Below are 20,679 nucleotides of genomic sequence, written 5' to 3'. Positions count from 1 at the left end.
AAGACCTACTGCATTTAAGAATTTTGAGTCTAATTGTGTAAAGTCTTCTGTTGCTATTTAATTCCAAATTGGCCATTAATTAAACAGACAAAGATCAGGAGTTCCTTGTGTTTGATAACCTTTTCAATAATGTAAAGTGGGATTATACTGCCATGGCACATGTACAATGGAATTTTTAATAAAATGCAAAAGTAGTCTTGATGAAGGGTCTCTTCCTGAAACATTGATGGTTCCACCCCAGATGCTGCCTGACTTGCTGAGTTCTTCCAGCACTTTGTGTGATTTGCCCAAGGTTTATGGCATCTTGTATATCTCTATCATGTCACCTGTTAGCTTCCTTTTCTCCAAGGAAAACCAGGCCTGGACCATTGAATCTTCCCTGATGACTCAAGCCCCCCCAATCCAGGCAACATCGTGGTGAATATGTTCTGCATTCTCTTTAGCTTAATTGCATCCTAGCGGTAGCCAGGACTGCAAACAGTACTCAGTCTCAGCTGATGAAGAGAGGCATGCTATAGGCCTCCTTCAGCACCTGTTTTTCCACTTTCAGGGAATTGTATTTCTATCACTTACACATCCCAAGGCCCTACCATTCAATGTGTATGTCCTGCCCTGGTTTAACTTCTCAAGATGTATTACTTTGCAATTGTCTAAGTTAAATTCCAGCTGCATAAACACTAGACTCTGCAGATGTAATATATCTTGAGCATCTCACACAAAACATTGGAAGAACTCAGCATCTATCGAGGGGAATAAATTCTCACTTCTTCCCTGGATGAAGGGTCTCGGCTAAAAATGTCAGATTTTTCCCCTCCATAGACGCTGCCTGAAATCCTGTGGCATTTTGTGCTTGTATGTATGTTGCTCTAGGTTACATCTGCTATTTCTTTGCCCACTTTTACAGCTGATCTATCTCCTGTTGTAATTTTAGATGACTTCACTGACCATGTTCTACCAAATCTGGTCACCTGCAAACTTAATCATGCTACCTATATTTCATCCAAACTATTCTTGCTTATGATGTACACAAAGGCCCAGAGTATGTATATGCCTCAATACCTTGAGATTCATTTTCTTGCAGGCACTTACAAGAAAATAGAAATGAGATAGATTTTATGAAAAACTTTAAATTAGAAAGATGACAAACAAGTGCAAAGTTGTGCAAATCACAAATAAATAGTAAATAATGAGAACATGAAATGTATGGTCCTTCCTATCTGGTAAAGCAGCGTTCTGTTATCACACTGTCCTCTCACCGAGCCAATTTTCTATCCAGCTTATACACTCGCAGTGAATCCCACACGTTATAAAATTCTGGACCAGCCTATCATGCAGGGACTTGTCAAAGTCCACGTAGATGTCTACTGCCCTGTCTTTATTGTCGCCAAACAATTGATACTAGAGCGTACGGTGATATTTGATTCTGTGCTTTGTGCTCCCTGGAGTACAAATCGATAGTAAATATTAAAAAGTTTAAATTATAAATCATAAATAGAAAAAGGAAAGTAAGGTAGTGCAAAAAAACCGAGAGGCAGGTCCGATATTTGGAGGGTACGGCCCAGATCCGGGTCAGGATCCGTTCAGCAGTCTTATCACAGTTGGAAAGAAGCTGTTCCCAAATCTGGTCGTATGAATCTTCAAGCTCCTGAGCCTTCTCCCGGAGGGAAGAGGGACAGCAAGTGTGTTGGCTGGGTGGGTTGTGTCCTTGATTATCCTGGCAGCACTGCTCCGACAGTGTGCGGTGCAAAGTGAGTCCAAGGACAGAAGATTGGTTTGTGTGATGTGCTGCGCCATGTTCACGATCTTCTGTAGCTTCTTCCGGTCTTGGACAGGACAACTTCCGTACCAGGTTGTGATGCACCCTAGAAGAATGCTTTCTACAGTGCATCTAAAAAAATTAGTGAGGGTTTTAGAGGACCGACCAAATTTCTTTAGCCTTCTCAGGAAGTAAAGGCGCTGGTGGGCTGCCTTGGCAGTGGACTCTGCATGGTTGGACCAAGTCAGGTCATTTGTGATATTGACCCCAAGGAACTTAAAGCTTTTGACCTGTTCCACTTGCGCACCACCGATGTAAATGGGGTTGTGCGGTCCACCACTCCTTCTGAAGTCAACAACCAATTCCTTTGGCTTGCTGATGTTGAGGGATAGGTTATTGTCTTCACACCATGCCACCAGGTTCTTAATTTCCTCTCTGTACTCAAACTCATCATTACCCGAGATACGGCCTACAACTGTGGCCGTCTTTGTCAATCCTCAGTAATTTCTACAAAAAAAAAAGAGCTCAGTCATGCATTCAATATGATTTCCCACACACAAAGAAAGCCATGCTGGCTGTAATTTATCCTTGCCTTTTCAAATAAATAAATCCTGCCTCTCAGAATCCCTTCAATAAGTTTCCTGTCACTGTAGTAAAGCTCATCAGCCTGTAGTTCCCCAGCTTATCCTGCTACCCTTAATGAAGGGTATGACATTAGTTTTGTAACTCACCTGTAGCTATTGAAATGTACCAATCTCTGCTTGAGGCCCCAGCAATCTCCTGTTTTGCTTCCCACAGTATCCTAGAATACATCTGGTCAAGTTCTGGGGATTCATCCACTTTAAGCATTTCAATACCTCCAATGCCACCTTTTTAATGAGCATAAGCTCCAATATATCACGGTTCCCTCCCCCTAACCTCACTAGTTTCCACATTAATTATTAATTAACTAACAAAGAAAACTGTTTCTTTAGGTGTTAATTGCTGTGGGCCGTGATGCTTGCACCAAGTACCTTGGCTTGGAGAAAGTTGGTGTTAATCTCAATGAAAAGTAAGAGTTTTTAAAATTTCTATAAAAATAATTGAAATGTCTGCAAGTAGTAGATTATAGTTTGATGTACTGGCAATAGAATGTACAAGATTTTAATCAATTTAACTGAGAATTTTTATTTGTGAATCAAATGCTTTTTTTTTTCCACAGCAGAACCCAACAAAACAGGGAAAACTGTAAAGCATGAAAAACTAAAAATTCAAAACCTGAAATGTCAGCAGTTCAAAAGTATTCATCCCCCTTTGCTCAGTACTCAGCTGAACCACCTCTTGCAGCTATTGGAGCCAGGAGTCTTTTTGGATAATCCGCTAGCTTTACACAACTTGATGGAGCAAGATTTGCCCATTCCTCCTTGCAAAATTACTTAAGCTGTGCCAGGCTGGGGAGCAGCACTGGACAGCAATCTTAAGATTGCTGAGGTGTTCGATTGGGTTAAGGTCAGAACTCTGACTGGGGCACTTAAAAGGACATCAATTTTCTTCATTTTGAAGCCGCTTCGTTGCACTGGCAGTGTGCTTTGGATTATTTTCCTGCTGAAGACCAACTTCCTCGCCAGTAAGCTTTCTGGTAGAGGCTAGCAGGTTGTGGGATCTCTCTATTTAGCAGCGTACATCTTTCCATCAATCCTGACTAGATTTCCAGTTCCTGCTGCAGAAAAGCAAGCCCATAGCATGATGCTACCTCCACTATACAGTAAGGATAGTGTTACCTGGCTGATGCGCAGTATTAGATTTACACCACATACACCGCTTAGTGTTGAGGTTAAAAAGTTCCACTTTAATCTCACCTGACCGCAAAATCTCCTCCTACATCCTTTCAATATCTTCAGTCTTTACCAGCAAGGATGTGCTTTTACTTAGCCAGGGCTTCTTCCTTGCCACTCTTCCACAAATACCCTTCTTGTACAAAGCCTTAGAGATTGTGGAGTCATGAACTTCCTCTCCAGTTGCAGCCGATGGCTTCTGCAGCTCACTTTGATTGTTGGTGTCACAGTAGCTTCTCTTACAAGTGCCATTCTACTCCAGTGACTATGATTAGAGAGGCGGTCTGACTAGGCAGCGTGGCTGTGGTTTCATATTTTTCCAGTTTTTCCCACAATGGACTGCACTGAACTCCGAGGTATGTTCAGTGCCTTTGAGATGGTCTTTGTACCCTTCCCCAGGTTTGTGCTTTTCTATCATTTCCCTGACTTGTCTTGAATGCTCATTTGTCTTCATTTTGGTTTGGTCTGAAAATCTACCACACTGTTGGACCTTAGAGGAGTATTTATTCAGGTGATCCTCCAGTTTTCTGTATCAAAAAATTGGGTGAGTTGATAAGGTAATATACACCTGAGGAAAGTTAGTGTGGTAATTACAAAGGGGATGAATACTTTTCAGTCTCTCAATTTTGGTTTTTAATTTTTAGTAAATTGACAGGTTTTGTACAGTACAGGAACAAGTTCTTTCGCCCACAGTGATGTGCTGAACCAATTAAATTAGTAATCAAATGGCTGACTAAACTAATCTCTTCTGTCTACATAATGTCCACATCTCTATCTAAACATCTCTTAAGTCTAATGATTCTGTCAGTAAAACATCTCAAATATTAAAGCTGTTACTTTTGTTTTGAGTGGAATAATTGACTCCAATGCAAGCCTGTTTGTTGTTTTCTTCTCACTGTTTATAGTTTAATCAAAATACTCTATGCCTGGTTTGTGAGTATGCTGTACTTCACCAATAATACTTTCCTTTAAAAGGACTAACAAATTCTCAAGTATTTTATGCAGTTTTTTGATTTAATTTCCCTAATGCTGACATTCAAAATATTCTCTGGGTGATGTGGATTAATGGATTTTTTACAAAGACTGAAAGTTTCAAATCCGATCATTAGCCCCTCCGTTGGTCCAGGTCAAGCATTGATGTTGTGTCCTACCTATCTATGCGATATGCAAGCCAGGGCAATATGATATGGAAAGCAAGCTGTTCCCTATGCAGCAGGCTGCCCCTCTCCATGCAGCTAATGAATCCAAAGAAACTACAGTGACCAACACAGTTTGGTACCATCAGCATAGCAGGAATTGCCAGTCAGTGTTGAACTTAATGTAGGACTGCCTTAGGGACTCCTAAGCGGATGTTTGAGATTAGAGTTTTTGTTCTCCTAGATGTGCTGCCAACCACTGCTGATGAGCCCTTATCTGTCATATTGTCAATATTGTAGATGTAGACATCTTATGGGCTTTGGTAAGAGACTTGGCAAGATCTCGTGTGATAGATGGTCCAGAACATTGAGGCCCCTGAGATTCGGGGCAAGTTGCCAATTAGATCTAAAATTTGCTTGATAAAAGGCCTAGCAAAGTGGTGAAGATAGCTTCTGATTGGATGTGTGTCCAGTGGTGTACCAAGGGTTGGTGCTGGGACCTTTTACCTATAATCACAAAAATCATGTGGATGTGAGTGATGGCATTCATCTGTCTTGAAGGACAGTGGAATGACGGTAGTGGCACTGGAGTGAGACCTCTCCAGGGCACAAGCCTAGGCTGAAGGTAAGGAGATCCTGGAATGCCCAGTCATCAAGATCCCCCTCTTGGCCTCTCAGGTATTGTCCAAAGGAAAGTGCAACTATACATTTGGCACCAGCTTGGCTGCAGGAGCTACTGGAAGGATGTTCAGTGATGTCCAGCTGCCTTAGGGGCTCCATTCTGGATTTTCTGTCCCAAAACTGTCACAAGGCCGTGGTGCTATTTACCCATAGCTGGGGATCTAGTTCACCAGCACCAGGGTGTGTCCACACGGCAGTGGGCCTGTGTGCTACGTGTGCAGGGGCCAGACCTCCTCCCTGTCCTCTGTAGTTCTGAGCCTGAGTCTGAAGGGTGTTCATTTTCCGTGTGTCATCAGCGAGGAGAGGCTATGTACTGGCAGGGAGACTGGACAGCATAAAAATTGGTTCTTGTGGGCAGTAAGGAAGGTTGCCCAAGTTAGAACAGGATATGGCTCAGCTGAAAGGTTGGGCACAGCGCTGACAGAAAATCTTGACGAGTATGAGGTATTGGATCTTGAGAAGTCAAATAAGGGTAGGGCACCGATAGTAAACAGTAGGATGCTACTGATTTTGATAAACAGTCTTTGAGTTAAAGTCCATTGTTCCCTTATAAGATGGTGAAGAAGGCAAATGGCATGCTTTCCTTCCTCGGCCAGATAAAAGCTGGGGAAGTTGTGTTGCAACTTTATTAAACACTGGTTAGACCACATTTGAAATATTTCTACAGTTCTGGTTGGTGCACAGGAGGAATGGAGTGGTTGCACAGTAGTGAATGCTGAAGAGATTGACCAAGATGTTAGTGATTTGGATAACTGGGGTGGTTTTGGCTGGAGCAAAGGAGGCTGAGATCTAACCTGATAGGAGTTTATAAAATTGAGAGGCATAGATGTGGTAGGTCGCCAAAATCTTTTCCCATGGTAGATGTATCAAAACAAGAAAGCATAAGTTAAATGTGGGAGTAGGGAGTTTTCAAAGGGCATTTGAGAGTTAAGTTTTGCTTGATATTTGGATTGTACTGCCAGAAGAGCTGGTGCAGTCAGATACAAGCAGTAAGTTTTTCATATTTGCTCTTATCCAGATTACAAGAGGTGCTGGTTATATGAAGCAAATTAAGGTGGATAAATCCCCTGGGCCTTGGACGTTGTAGGAGGCTAGTACAGAAATTGCCTTGGCTCTGCCAGAGGTATTTAGCCACGTGTGAAGTTCTGGAGGATGTGGTGGAGAGCTAATGTTCGAGAAAGGCTTTAATAATAAGCTGGGAAAATATAGTAAGTCATTGGTAAAGCCATCAAAGCTTACTCCATGATCTGGACAAGCTGGAAAAATGGGCTGAAAATGGCAAATGGAATTTAATACAGACAAGTATCAGTTGTTGAACTTGGGGAGGACAAACCAGGGTAGATCTTTCAGATCTATAATTCCTTGAAAGTATTGTCACAGGTAGATGGGTTCCTAAAGAGAACTTTTGACACATTTGCCTTCATAAATGTGTCAAAAGCAGGGTAGACAAAGGAGATGCAGTTGATGTGGTGTACTTAGATTTTCAGAAGGCCTTTAACAAGGTTTTGCACATGAGGCTGCTTAGCAAAATAAGAGCCATGGAATTACAGGGAAGTTACTAGCATAATTATAGGGAAGTGGCTGTTTGGCAGAAAACAATGGGAATAAGGGGATCCTATTTTGGCTGGTTGCCAATTACCAGTGGAGTTCCACAGATCGCTGTTGGGACTGCTGCTTTTTATGATGTATGTCAATGATTTGGACTATGGGATTAATGGATTTGTGGCTAAATTTGCTGATGATACAAAGGTAGGTGGAGGAGCGGGTAGTGTTGTGGAAACAGAGCCTGCTGAGAGACTTGGGTAGTTTAGGGGAATAGGCAAAGAAGTGGCAAATGAAATACAATGTTGGAAAGTGTATGGTCATGCACTTTGGTGGAAGAAATAAACGAGCAGACTATTATTCAGATGGGGAGAGAATTCAAAATGCAGAAATGCAAAAAAGACTTGGGAGTCCTTGTACAGGACACCCTAAAGGGTAACCTCCAGTTTGAGTCTGGTGCAGAAGGCAAATGCAATGTTGGCATTCATTTCTAGAGGTATAGAATATAAGAACAGGGATGTGATGAGGCTCCACAAGGCACTCGTGAGACCACACTTGGAGTATTGTGTGCAGTTTTGGGCTCCTTATTTTAGAAAGGATATACTGACATTGGAGAGGGTTCAGAGAAGATTCACGTGAATGATTCCAGGAATAAAAGAGTTACAGTATGAGGAACATCTGGCAGCTCTTGGGCTGTATTCCCTGGAGTTCAGGAGAATGAGGGGGGTTCTTATAGAAATGTTCTGAATGTTAAAAGGCCTGAACAGATTAGATATGACAAAGTTATTTCCCATGGTAGGGGATTCTAGGACAAGAGGGCACAACCTCAGGATTGAAGGATGTCCATTTAGAACAGAGATGCGGAGAAATTACTTTAGTCAGAGGGTAGTAAATCTGTGGAATTTGTCATGAGCAGCTGTGGAGGCCAAGTCATTGGGTGCATTTAAGGCAGGGATAGGTTCTTGGTTAGCCAGGGCATCAAAGGGTATGGGAAGAAGGCAGGGGAATGGGGATAACTGGAAGAATTGGATCAGCCCCACGATCGAATGGCGGAGCAGACTTGATGGGTTGAGTGGCCTACGTCTGCTCCTATAACTTATGGTCTTAAATTGGCATTGAGTACAGGAGTTGGAGTGTCATGTTGTTTTTGGAATATCGTATGCAGTTATAGTCATCTACCTACAGGAAAGATTAAAGTAAGTTTGAAAGAATACAGGGAAAATTTACAAGGGTGGTGCCGGGACTTGAGGATATGAGTTGTGGGGAATGGTTGTATTGTATAGGATTTTATTCTCTGGAGCACAGGAGAATGAGGTATCTTAGAGGTATACTAAAATTATCAAGGGTATGGTGGTTGGGTCACACTAGAACTAGAAGTCATAGGTTAAGGGTGAAGGGTGAAATGTTTAAGGGCAACATGAGGGAGAACTACACTCAGGGTGGTGTGAAAGTGGAACAAGCTGCCAGTAGAAGTGGTGGATATGGGTTTGATTGCAACATTTAAGAGAAGTTTGGATAAGTACATGTATGAGGGGTATGGGGGGCTGTGGCTCAGGTTCAGGTCGATGGGACTAGGCAGAAGACCAAGCTGATGTGGACTGGATGGGGTGAATGGATTTTGTGCTGTAGTACTCTTTGACTCCATAAGTTTAAGATTCATTTAGACAGGCATTTGAATAAGCAAAGTATTGAAATTTGTGGACCTAATGCAAGGAAAATAATTAGATGTGCAAGAGGTTTGGTTGCTCATAGTGGGTTAAAGGGTTTGTTGTGCTGTCCCACTATATGACTGGCTTTCCTCTAAAGGAGGCCCTGACACTGCATTACAGAAAAAGTTATGTCCTTGGGTGAAGAGGTGTCCTTCAGATCTCTACCCTAGAATATGTTTGATCTCTGATAGTGAGTTTAATGAATCGTCATCCACATAAAAATGTGCTGCCTTTTATGTCCTGTCTAACTTGTTGAATATCTTACTTTCTGTTTCCTTCTGGTGGAATGTGAAACCATTCTCAGGCCTCTAGTACTGCCAGGGCAACTGCTGTAATCATTTGCTTGTAGTGTGTTTGAGGAAATGAAGAGATGTTCTAAGCATGTTAGTTCTGTCCTATCCAGAGTATTGAGTAAGGGATGCAATTGAACCTGCAGAAATTCTACTTTGAAAGCACTGTTAACATCTCCCTACCACAAATATGACCAAGCTGTACCAGAGTTCTGATCCCACGAATGTAATTGTGCTGATTTTCTTTCACTAGTCCTGCTTGTTAATCAGGCAAAGTAAAACAATTGAATCCAATAAACTGGATGTTTTAAGTTGTTAATAGCTTTATGGCAGCTTCTAATCTTAGTTTTGTCCCTATGTCCAATTTCATTAAACTATAGATGTCTTTTTTTATCATTTATTTTTTATTTAATTTCATCATCAAACAAACATTTCCATAAGATGTATTTCAGATACTGTACATGTATATCATCATATTTGTCACAAATTTCCACATGATATTTATCACGTGGCCAAGTGGTTGAGGCATTCGACTAGCGATCTGAAGGTCGTGAGTTTGAGCCCCAGCCGAGGATATGTTTTGTGTCTTTGAGCAAGGCACTTAATCACACATTGCTCTGCGTGACACTGGTGCCAAGCTGTATGGGTCCTAATGCCCTTCCCTTGGACAACATTGGTGTCGTGGAGAGGGGAGACTTGCAGCATGGGCAACAGCTGGTCTTCCATACAACCATGCCCAGGCCTGCGCCCTGGAGAGTGAAAACTTCCCAGGCGCAGATCCATGGTCTCGCAAGACTAATGGGTGCCTTTTATTTATCTGAGATATACGCTTATAGAAAGGAGAGGAAAGAAAGAACAATCGAAAGAAGAAAACTGTATAGAGTAGGGAGTGATCTCTTTTTTTACAACATTCATTGACTTGTGAGAATAAAATCAGGCCTATGAAGTGTTACGTAATTAAACCATTTTTTTCCAGTATGAATAAAATTGTTCCAACTTATTATTAACAGATGCTGTTATCTTCATTTTGTAAATGTCCGTTGTAATTTCTATCCATATATTTAAAGTTGGGCTTTCCTGTGATAACCATTTCCTGCTAAGGGTCTTTTTACCAGCCACCAGCAGTGCATTCATTAAATATTTATTTTTCAAATAACTGTTATTCCTTTAGCTGTCCAGTCCTTAAATCTAGCATCCAGTTTATTCGGCGTAAAATCAGAGTCATATGCACACCATTAAAGAATTGCAATGTCTCTCTCTAGTTGATACTTTTATAATAGTTTTCCGTATTTTAGAGTCCATTTCATCCATGGGTTGTCAATATTATTTATGTAACTTTGTAGGTTGTTATCAGCCAAAATTGCCTGTATGGGGATGGAAAGTATCCTCTCCTCAATATTTATCCATTGAGCGCCATATGATGGGTTGCACCAGCATATCAAGGCTCTCAACTGTGCTGCAAAATAATAATCTGTAAGAGAAGGTAGGCCCCATTCTCTCTTCTCCCCCCCCCCACCTTTCCTTGGCTAATTGCAAAGATTTGAGATGAACCCTAGGCCTTTTACCTTGCCGTATATATCTTGATAGCATCGTGTTCCATTCATTGAATTGATTTTGGTTAATCTCTATTGGTAGGGTCTGAAAGAGATATAGTTGGTCTGGGCGGTATATTCATTTTAATAGATTCAATCCTTGAACTGAGACCAAGAAAAGGAATTGGGTTCCATCTTGTTATATCTTCCTTAATTTTTTATATATATAGGCTGATAATTGCATTCTGATAATTTTGCCAGATCTTTTGGCATAATGATGCCCAAATATTTGATGGACTCTGTTTGCCATGCCCAAAGATATCTACTTTCAATTTCTCTTGGTGGGCTATAGTTATATGAAAGTAGTTGGGTTTTATCTATGTTGATCTTGTATCCTGATAATTGGCCATATTATTCAAAAGGTTGCATCAATTTAGGTAAAGAATATGTTGGTTGCCCTAGATAGATCAAAATGTCGTCTGCGTAACAGGCCAATTTATGCTCTGTCCCTTTAATAGTAATTCCCCTGATGTCTTCATTTTGTCTGATGTATTGCAAACTATAGACTTCTAATGAGAAATGGATCTTTGTAGAGGAAGTGGGAGTGCCTCATGCCAAAAACTTTTATTACTATATTTGGCTTTTTCTAGATAAATTTGCTGCATATTTGGCAGTGGTTGTGTGGAGGAATGAGTTAGCAGTTTTTAAAACTTGACTGGAATCCAGCTTGTACTAGGAAACATTCAGCTGGAAAGCTGAAATCAGTTGTTTGTGAAACTCTCACTTGGAGATTAATGTCTCCCCTCGGCCCAGGCATCTTTTTCTACATAGTTAAAGCTTCCCATGAAGTTGCTTGAAATTTCAGGTGAGATGTGCTATTGACAGCTAGGTAATGTTCCAGTTATTACTGCTTGTTGTTTAAACACTGAAATCCTTGTCATGACCCTAAAATTGCAGAACACTTTGGAGTTTTCAGATAGCACTTTTTAATACTTGTTAGAAATTGTTTATATATGCAGCTGTCTTACCTAAATGGAGAAAGTATGCAGTTGAGTGAGTTACAGGGGAAAAAAACACCTAGGTGTTCTTGCTACACCTGCTAATGTTTTACAATTTGTGCACAGGTAAACATTCTTCTATCTCCACCCCCACCCCCACCCCATCAGATAGAAGCATGTACTACCAGGCTCAAGGCTACTTCTGTCCTGTTTGAATGATAAAATGGGCTCTTGACCTCAATTTACCTGGTTATAATCTTGTAGCTTATGTTGGCGCATGGCCAAGTGGTTAAAGTGTTTGTCTAATGATTTGAAGGTCACTAGTTCGAGCCTTGGTTGAGGCAGTGTGTGTGTCCCTGAGCAAGGCACTTAATCACACATTGCTCTGCGACGACACCGGTGCCAAGCTGTATGGGTCCTAATGCCCTTCCCTTGGACAAGATCGGTGTCGTGGAGAGGGGAGACTTGCAGCATGGGCAATTGCTGGTCTTCCATACAACCTTGCCCAGGTCTGCACCCTGGAAACCTTCCAAGGCGCAAATCCATGGTCTCATGAGACTAACGGATGCCTATAAATCTTGTACCTTATTGTCTACTTAGAATGCATTTTCTCTATAGCTGTTACACTTTATTCAGCATTGGTATTGTTTTACCTTGGATTACCTAAATGCGTTTATGTAATGAACAATGGGATACTGATGGGATAGTTTTAGTCTCTTATTCAAGAAAAGATGTACTGGCATTGAAGGCAATCCAAAGGAGATTCACTAGGCCAAATCTTGGGATGAGAGGGTTGTCGTGTTAAGAGGTTCGATGGGGTTCTGTATTCTATGAAGTTTAAAAGACAGTAATATTGAGATGCTAGATCTGGGGATGGGGGTGTGATGAGTAGGTATTTAGATGTTTTCACTAATAAAAGGATCTTAAAGGGACATAGTTACAAGAATAGCAATTGGTTGGTTAAATCTTGTGTGCAGGAGCTTTCCGCAGAGAATGTTGAATTTCTTGAATTCTACCCTGGAGGATTGTGGAGAGTAAATGTGGGTGGGGGGGGCGGGGTTGTTACAAAACATTACTCAGCCCATCAAGCGTACATTGCCGTCCACTGTTATAACGGATGATCTATCCCAGGCCTCATCTCTTCTTTGCAAATTCCCCATAGGCCTCAATTTGTTGATCTTCCAAAAACTTATTTGAACACCCCTCCTTCCCAAAAAAAAATTGCTTCCATACCCTAGGGTAGAGGGTTCCAGAGATTTGGTCCGCTCAGCAAGAAACAGTTACTGTTAGAAAGGAAAGAGAATTGAGAACTAAGGTGAATTGATACAGGAGAGGCTTGGAATATTTTAGCCAGGGTTGTGTTGATTTTCAATGGATGACTGACTTGCTCCTATTTTCTTAGTTCCTGGGTGTATAAATATTTGAAGGGTCTCAGCACAAAATGTCGACTGTAATCTTTTCCATGGGTGTTGCCTGGCCTGCTGAGTTCCTCTAGTATTCTGTGTGTTGCTTGGATTTCCAGCATCTGCAGATTTTCTTTTGTTTATAAGTAATTGAGATTGGGTAGATCAAGATCAAGTGATTTGGACAAATGTACAAAAGCAACATTTTTTTGCTATTAACCCATTGATTAGGCTAGAATATTCCACCTCATGAAGGCTGTAGAGAAGATGCAAGATTAGTACGGGTTCAGGGATGAGGAATTTTAATCATCAAATGTGACTGGAAAATGTGAAATAAATTTCAGAGGAGATTCTACTTGAAATTGAGAAGGTGTTGGATATTTTTCTTTAGTGTTACAGAGATCAAGGTTCTATAAGGATATTGTCTTAAAGCAGAAAGCAAATATGGAGTCACCCGTAAAATTGCCAGCCATCAAATAGTTCACAAAGAAGCTGCTGCCTTGGTGACCTCTTTCTGAATATTTGTGAACATCTGTCTGGATGATTACTGGAGAATTAATACATAAAGTTAATGTAAATTTGTATTTTTTTGAGTCTTCACTGCTGTTCAGTGTCACAATTTGATAAACGAAGGTTCAGTGGACTGCAGATTGGGGAACCCCCGACCAATGGAAATGAATAAACAGTCGGTGTTTTGACCATGACCCTTGTCAGGACCAGAAGGGAAGAGGGAAAATTCCAGAATAAGTTGGGGAGAGGGGAAAGGGGAAGCAAGAAGGTGATGAGTGAGGCTGGATGAGTGCAGAAGGGGGATGAAATAAGAAGTTGGGAGGTGTTGGTGGGAGAGGTAAAGGGTTAGAGAAGGAAATTAATAGGAGAAGGAAGGTGGGCCATGGGAGAAGGGGTTTCGGGGGGAGGCGATAGGCAGGTGAGGAGAGGCTAGAGTAGGGAATTGAAGAAGGGAGAAATTGAATGTAGCATCAAAGGACCAGAGACCAATAGAGAATTATGGAGATGTGCACAAAGCAGCATAGCTCCTGTTGCCTCACTAGAATATTAATGCAAGAATTCCTGAGGTGTCCCAGCCTCAACTATTTCTAGCTGTCCAATCAATGATTTTCACTGTAGTTAGATTGTGCATATTCAGATTTATTACAGAATGTCTGCAAGCAGCTAGACTTGGATATGTTATGGCATAGTCTGTGGCAAATATTGCCTCTGTGATCGTTCTCAACCACCCTTGAGATGCAGATGTGTTGTCATTGCCTTGACTGCTATCATTGTCATCCTGGGGTTCATTGTTAACCAGAGGCTTAATTTGATCAAGCACTAAAATAATGTTACTATATAAAAAACAGACCAGAGGCCGAATATCCAGTAGTGATTGCCTCGCCTTTTGATTTATCAGTGTTTCTGAAAGGCACAATCAGGAATATGATTGAATAGCTTCCACTTGACTGGATGAGTGCATCCCTCTCAATAATCCATCTTGATGCCTTTAGGGCAAAGCAGTCTTCATGGTTCTGCCAATGCTCAAGCATTCCTCCCTCCTCCACTGGTATGTGCTTTGGAAAACAAGTGTGTTTTGCCTCAGGTTTTGTGATTTCCTAATTCAAAAATGTTTTTCATTCTTTTGTTATCTTTGGGTGTGCATGTGGAAATTCCTTATGTAATAGTAATGCTGGTCTGCAATGCTTCAAGGAAAAGGCTTACCAGCACCATTAGAAATATATAGTAAATGCTGGCCTTGACAGCCACTGTTTCATGAATGTTTTACTTATTGAGCTTATGAAAATGGAAAATAGTGAGCTCTTTTCCAATCCTATCCCTGTGTCCTTGATTACATTACTGTACAAGTTTATCAGTGCTTCTTGGGAAAGATGAGTGAGAAAATACTAGCACATGATATAAAAGGGTGAGTAGAAATGTTAGACATTATGTCATTGTTACATGCTTCCACTAAACACTTTGTTTCAAGGGAACTTCAGAAGGTTTGTAAATGGGGGGGGAAAAAATGTGTATATTGACATTTCCAAAGACAGTTCCATCATCTCTGACCTGTGGAAGCTTGCCAATAATTCTGTCTCAGTAAAGGAGCCAATGGATAAGAAATGCCTGGAGGAACCTGCGGGGATTGTATGATTTTTTTTTAAGCTTCAAATAGCAACTATTGCATCTTGCTGCAGTATTTTATTTTTGCTTCAATCTTTTTTGTAAGTAATTACTGTTTCACTAAATTCTATACTACAATCATTGAAAAGATTTTATAAAATAAAATCAATCTGTAAACTTGTCTCTAAATGAAATTATTGATAAACTTGGAATTGAAGATTTTCTGTCAATCAAGTATTGTATTTTTAGCTTGCTGGTTATACCTAGCTTAAAAAGCTGTATGTTTTGTTGCATTAATTTTCTTTTAATATTTGTTAGAAATGGAAAAATGTTGGTGGACAGTGAAGAAAAATCCAATGTGCCTTATATTTATGGCATAGGCGATGTTATTGATGGCAAGTTGGAACTCACCCCTGTTGCCATTCAAGCTGGGAAGTTGCTTGCACGCAGACTCTATGCAGGTTCTACCGTGAAGGTAAGGTGGTATCTAAACTCCAAATTGATAGCGTGGACACAGTGAGTGAATAATTTCCTCAACCATAAATTTGGTCTTGGTAGGGTAGTGATAAAAGGTTTTAATTCCTCTTCAGACAAAAGAAAAATAGTGAAGGAAAGCTTTTACAGTGACTGTTGATAACTTGTGTAGCATCTGAGAAATTTCATAGAGGTAGATCACAATAGCAACCTGTGCTAAGTGAGTTTTAATGCAATCCTAGTGAACATGCTTTTTTAAAAAAAAACTTGGCTTTCGGTATGTCTTAATGCGGAAGAGGCATGGTGAGGTTTGTCAAGGAGCTCGAGCAGAATTGAAGATGTAGCTTGCAATTGTGAAGGAACCAGAGACAGAGATCGTAAAAGATTGTAGGCAAAGATTAAGGATAAGGAAACCAAGTAGATACTTTTTTCAAATAACAAATGATTATATTTGGGCTGCAAGTGCAATGGAACAACTTTACCTTTGGCATGTCACCAGAGTGGTCTTTAGTAGAGATGGGGCATCTTAATGAATTGAGAGCTGTAGCCCATGAACCACTTTGTGAGAGTGGGCAGTAGTGGGAGGAAGTTGAAGGGCCAGGTTTGTCAAAATGTTTTAAAGTTGAGCTGTAACCTCTTGAAAACAATATTATTTAATATACATTGGTAGTTGGGTGCTGGGGTGGAGAAGGGTCTCTACCAAAGATGTAAGACACTCCTTCCCTGCACTAGCCTGCAGGTCACCTTTGGCAAGATGTAGTACCTGCCAAACCGCCCCCCACCTGGATGAAGGTCATGTGAAGCCATGGAAGCAGGTGGAGGATGGTCGTATGTGCAGCTGGTGCAGATCACAAGTCCTGGTTATGCGACCACTGACGCCAGGCAGACAATCTCTGAGGAGTATTGATAATAGCTGGGGTCACCCGTCTTGTAAAGAGACTGCCCAGAAGAAGGCAATGGCAAACAACTTCTGTAGAAAAATTTGTCAAGAACAATCATGGTCATGGTTATTTCTATTAGTACCTTGACACTCTTGATTCATCTCTTTGTATGTTACGAATGGGACAGATATTCCAGTGAACCAGTTAAATTTAATTTGCTGGGGCCCCAACAAATTGAAGTGAAGTATGGCAAACGTTACCTGGTGGAATTTCTGGGTGCTGTAATAGTGGGTTATTGGTGTTATTGTAGAAATCCACAAAAATGTAACTTGTATATTGTTATTGTCTTTCAATGTTTAACACTGAAATTAAACTGACTAGTGGCGTGTCATGTCATTGATTCTATTTATTTTTCAGTGTGACTATGTCAATGTATGCACCACAGTCTTTACACCTTTGGAGTATGGATGCTGTGGGCTGTCTGAGGAAAATGCAAGAGCACTTTATGGAGATGAGCACATTGAGGTAGGAACTAGATTGATTTTCAGAGTTAAATGGCTTCCCATTGCTATTGAAATATAAATTTTAACAAATGACAAGCCAATTAAATGAGAGCTCATTTATTATATATTATTAAGGCATCCATTAGTCTTGCGAGACCATGGATCTGTGCCTGGAAAGTCTTCACCCTCCAGGGCGCAGGCCTGGGCAAGGTTGTATGGAAGACCAGCAGTTGCCCATGCAGCAAGTCTGCCCTCTCCACGACACCAATGTTGTCCAAGGGAAGGGCATTAGGACCCGTACAGCTTGGCACCAGTGTCGTCGCAGAGCACTGTGTGATTAAGTGCCTTGCTCAAGGACACAACACTCTGCCTCGGCTGGGGCTCGAACTCCCGACCTTCCGATCGCTAGTTGAATGCCTTAACCACTTGGCCACGTTTATTATATACTTACTGTTATTAATGCTGGAATTTGATTAGCAACATGTTTGGTTGCTATTCAAAGGACTTCATTTTGGCTTGCATCCATCTTTGGAAGTTTAGCCCAGCTTGAGCAAGACCTGGAATTTGCTCTGGATTTTCAGCATCTGCAGAATCTCGTGTTTATGATTAGCTGTCCTTTCAATTGCTTTTAAAAGCAGTCTGCCTGTTGTGGAATAAATGGTCATTGGAGAGAAGGTAAGTGAGAAATATTTGTGGTGTTTCTAAATATATGCTGGGTTACTGATGTGAGGGATTTGATAGTTTAAATCATCAGTCTAAGGTGGTTAGACATATAAGTGCTGCAAATATGACTTTCCACTTCATTATTCCATGCCTGATGGTTATTGTGGCAAGACAGAATGCTGATTCAGTTGGTCACTGTTACTGGGCTAGAATATAGTACTCAATGTTGGAAAATATTTGTGTGCTGCAGAGTGATGTTCCCTATTGAAAAGCCAGTGCTCTAACCCTGCACTGAAAATCTCTGAACGGGAAGAGAGGGAAAGAATTTTGTTTGCTTTTGGTGTTGCTACTTATATTCTGAACTCTGCTGTGCAGAATTTTGATCTGTCTGACCTCCAAGCTCAGTAGGATTTGTCTGAACTCGGTGAAAAGGGGGTTCAGATGTTAGAGTATTTGCTTTAATAGTGTGCTGTTATAGTAGTGGAATTCTACAGTGTTGAAATGGGTCCTTTCACCCAAAGTGAACAAAGACTAGCTAAAGATATAGATTCGGGCTGGCTGGTGGTGGTGTGGTATCAGCACCAGACTTCAAGGCAGATGATTGTGAGTTCAAACCCCGCCGGGTCCCAACCTGGGCAGCAGCAGTATCAGCGCGGAAGAAAGGCCTGGCAATCTGCTTCCGTATCTTGCCATGAAAATCCAATGAACCCTCTAGTCCATGAGGTCAGGAAGAGTCAGACTTGACTAAAATGACTGAGCAACAACAAAGATTCTATGTGTTTCGCAGTTTTTGCATCAAATTAAATTAGTGGTGGTTGTGTGGGGGGCAGCCTACAATAGTTGCTACATAGCTGTCACCAACATAGAATGTCCACAACTTACTAACTCTAACCCTGCATCTTTGGAACATGGGAGGAAACCAGAGCACCCAAAGGAAGCTCACTGTCACTGAGAGAACATGCAGAGAGAAATTAACCCAGATCTTACAGCAGGCTCTGTAAAGCATTGCGAGTCCGTGCTGATGAGATTACAATTATTGTCCATCAATATACAAAGTAACTTTTTAACAACATGTTCTTAAGTCATGTTGCATTTGGACATTTACTCTACTCTGATATGCTCACTTCAGCTGGTTGGCTAATATTGTTAACCAAGCTTGTAAGGATATGAGCAGGAAAATTGGCAGCAGTATGTATTTTTAATTACTTTATTGATCCAGAGTTGGAAATTATTTCATTACAGTAGCAATATTTAAAAACACAGCAATAATAAATATAATAATGTAGAGCATAATATGCACAATAATTTGCCAATATGCTTGTTGCATTTAGTAGGAAAGATTTTCTGTAACGATCATTGTGACAACTGAATGATCCTGTTTGAAATTATGCTCCGCTGCTTTTTCAGTAGGTTATGGAGTGGATGTGCCTGACTGTCCATAATGGGTAATTGTTTGTTTAGTGACCTCCTCTCCTCCACTAACTCAAAAATCCAGGTTGTAGCCAAGGACAGATCCAGCCTTTTTGAGTTTATTTAGTCTTTTTGCATCACCACCACCGATACAGCTTCCCCAACATAAAGCCGCAAAGAAGACTGCACTCACTACAGCAGACTTAAAAGATCTCCAGCATCCTGCTGTACACATTGAAGGATCTCAGCTTCCTCAGAAAATCATCCCCTTGTAAGCAGTCTGTTGTTGAGGTGAACACCCAAGCATTTGTTGTACTCCACCGCTGCAACCTCTTCTCCCAGAAATGTATACGTCACTGTCCTCTTTCTCCTAAAATCAAACACCATCTCCCTGGTTTTGGCCACATTCAAAAGCAGGTAATTCCTCCTGCACCACTCCACAAACTCATCCACCAGTTCTCTGTACTTCGGCTCGTGCTCATCTCTGATGCACCCAACCATCGCAGAGTTATGAGAGAACTTCTGCAAGTAACAAGACTCAGGTTTGTACTGAAAGTCATTAAGTTCAGATGGAGTTTCCTTCTTGGGTACAGGAACCAAGCAGGAAGTCTTCCATAGCATTGGTATCTTTCCTGACTTAGACTCTGATTGTGAAGGTGCTACAAAATACCAGACAGCTAGTTCGCTCAGGCCTTCAATACCCTGGGGCTGATGCAGCCTCGTCCAGCAGCCTTGCCTTGATGTAGTCTCTCCAGCTGACATAGGCAGGGGAGGATGGTCATCCCCATGGAGGCAGGATGCTCCAAAGTTGGGGGGTTTGGAACATAAGCACTCTTCGGAGGGGTGGAGGGAGTGTGTGTGGTTTGGGCAAGTGGGGGAGGGGACAGCAGGAAGTCCCATACTGAACCTTTTGGAAAACAAGTTCAATTTGTTGGCTATATCCAGGCACCCCTCGATTTTCCTTTCCTTAACCTTGAAGCCAGTGATCTGCTTCATGCCCGGCCATGTGCCTCTTGCTATTCTGCTGGAGCTTGTAAGATTCTTTGCACGCCCTCAGCTTTACCTTCGGTTCACTCTATTCACCTCAAGCACTTGTATATATCTAGATCTGAGGCTTTCTTCTTCATATTCAAAAGTTCTTTCAGGTTATTGGTGATCCAGGGCTTATTGTTGGGGAAGCAGTATGTAGTCCTGGCTGGCAAGATGGTGTTCTCACAGAGTTTGATATAGTCTGTGATACAATCAGTCATTTTCAAGAATGTGAGTTGGCTTTCTTTTCAATTTCCATTGTGAACTTGTTGTCAATAAAGACATTACTTAGCAGTTGATGTGTTCTTTGTACATCGTTTTCCTTGATAATCACAAAGGTGTCGTCCATACAGCACACCCAAAGTGGCTCACATAACACATCCTGGTTTGTGACCCCTTGTTTATTTAGTCATGTGAACTGCTAATCTCAAGTCTATCCTGTCAAGCTCCCATAAGAATTGTCTTTCAATTAGATTACATCTCCTAAATGCATGAATATACAGTCAGTATACTTAATTTCACTCAGTACATTCAAGGCAGTGATCGTAAGTTTTTTAAAATTTGTGAATATTGGTAGCTTGAGTTGAAGTGTATGATGTTGCAGTGTCCACTGGACTTGGCAATTGGCTTAAAGACGTTTCATCACCAGCTGAGGTGATATCCTCAGGGCACTGTTGTTGGTGTTACTCTCTGGGAGTGCTTGTGTTTATATAACCTTCCCATTCACTTGTCTCGATCCTGATTGG

At 41.2% G+C, this 20,679-nt stretch overlaps 1 protein-coding gene across 1 annotated transcript in view; it reads left to right on the top strand.

Annotated features, from left to right (window-relative positions):
* Window positions 1-20,679, top strand: part of txnrd3 (thioredoxin reductase 3) — a 70,176-nt gene that overhangs the window by 37,308 nt on the left and 12,189 nt on the right. Inside the window, exons 11-13 of the mRNA XM_072280230.1 lie at window positions 2,731-2,807; window positions 15,292-15,448; window positions 16,746-16,853. Coding sequence (XP_072136331.1) covers window positions 2,731-2,807; window positions 15,292-15,448; window positions 16,746-16,853 — 342 coding nt within the window. The remainder of the gene's footprint in view (window positions 1-2,730; window positions 2,808-15,291; window positions 15,449-16,745; window positions 16,854-20,679) is intronic.

Source organism: Mobula birostris, chromosome 16, assembly GCF_030028105.1.
Source record: "Mobula birostris isolate sMobBir1 chromosome 16, sMobBir1.hap1, whole genome shotgun sequence".
NCBI lineage: Eukaryota > Metazoa > Chordata > Chondrichthyes > Myliobatiformes > Myliobatidae > Mobula > Mobula birostris.
Note: the sequence above shows the minus strand (reverse complement) of the source record. Positions and strands in the feature narration are given on the sequence as shown.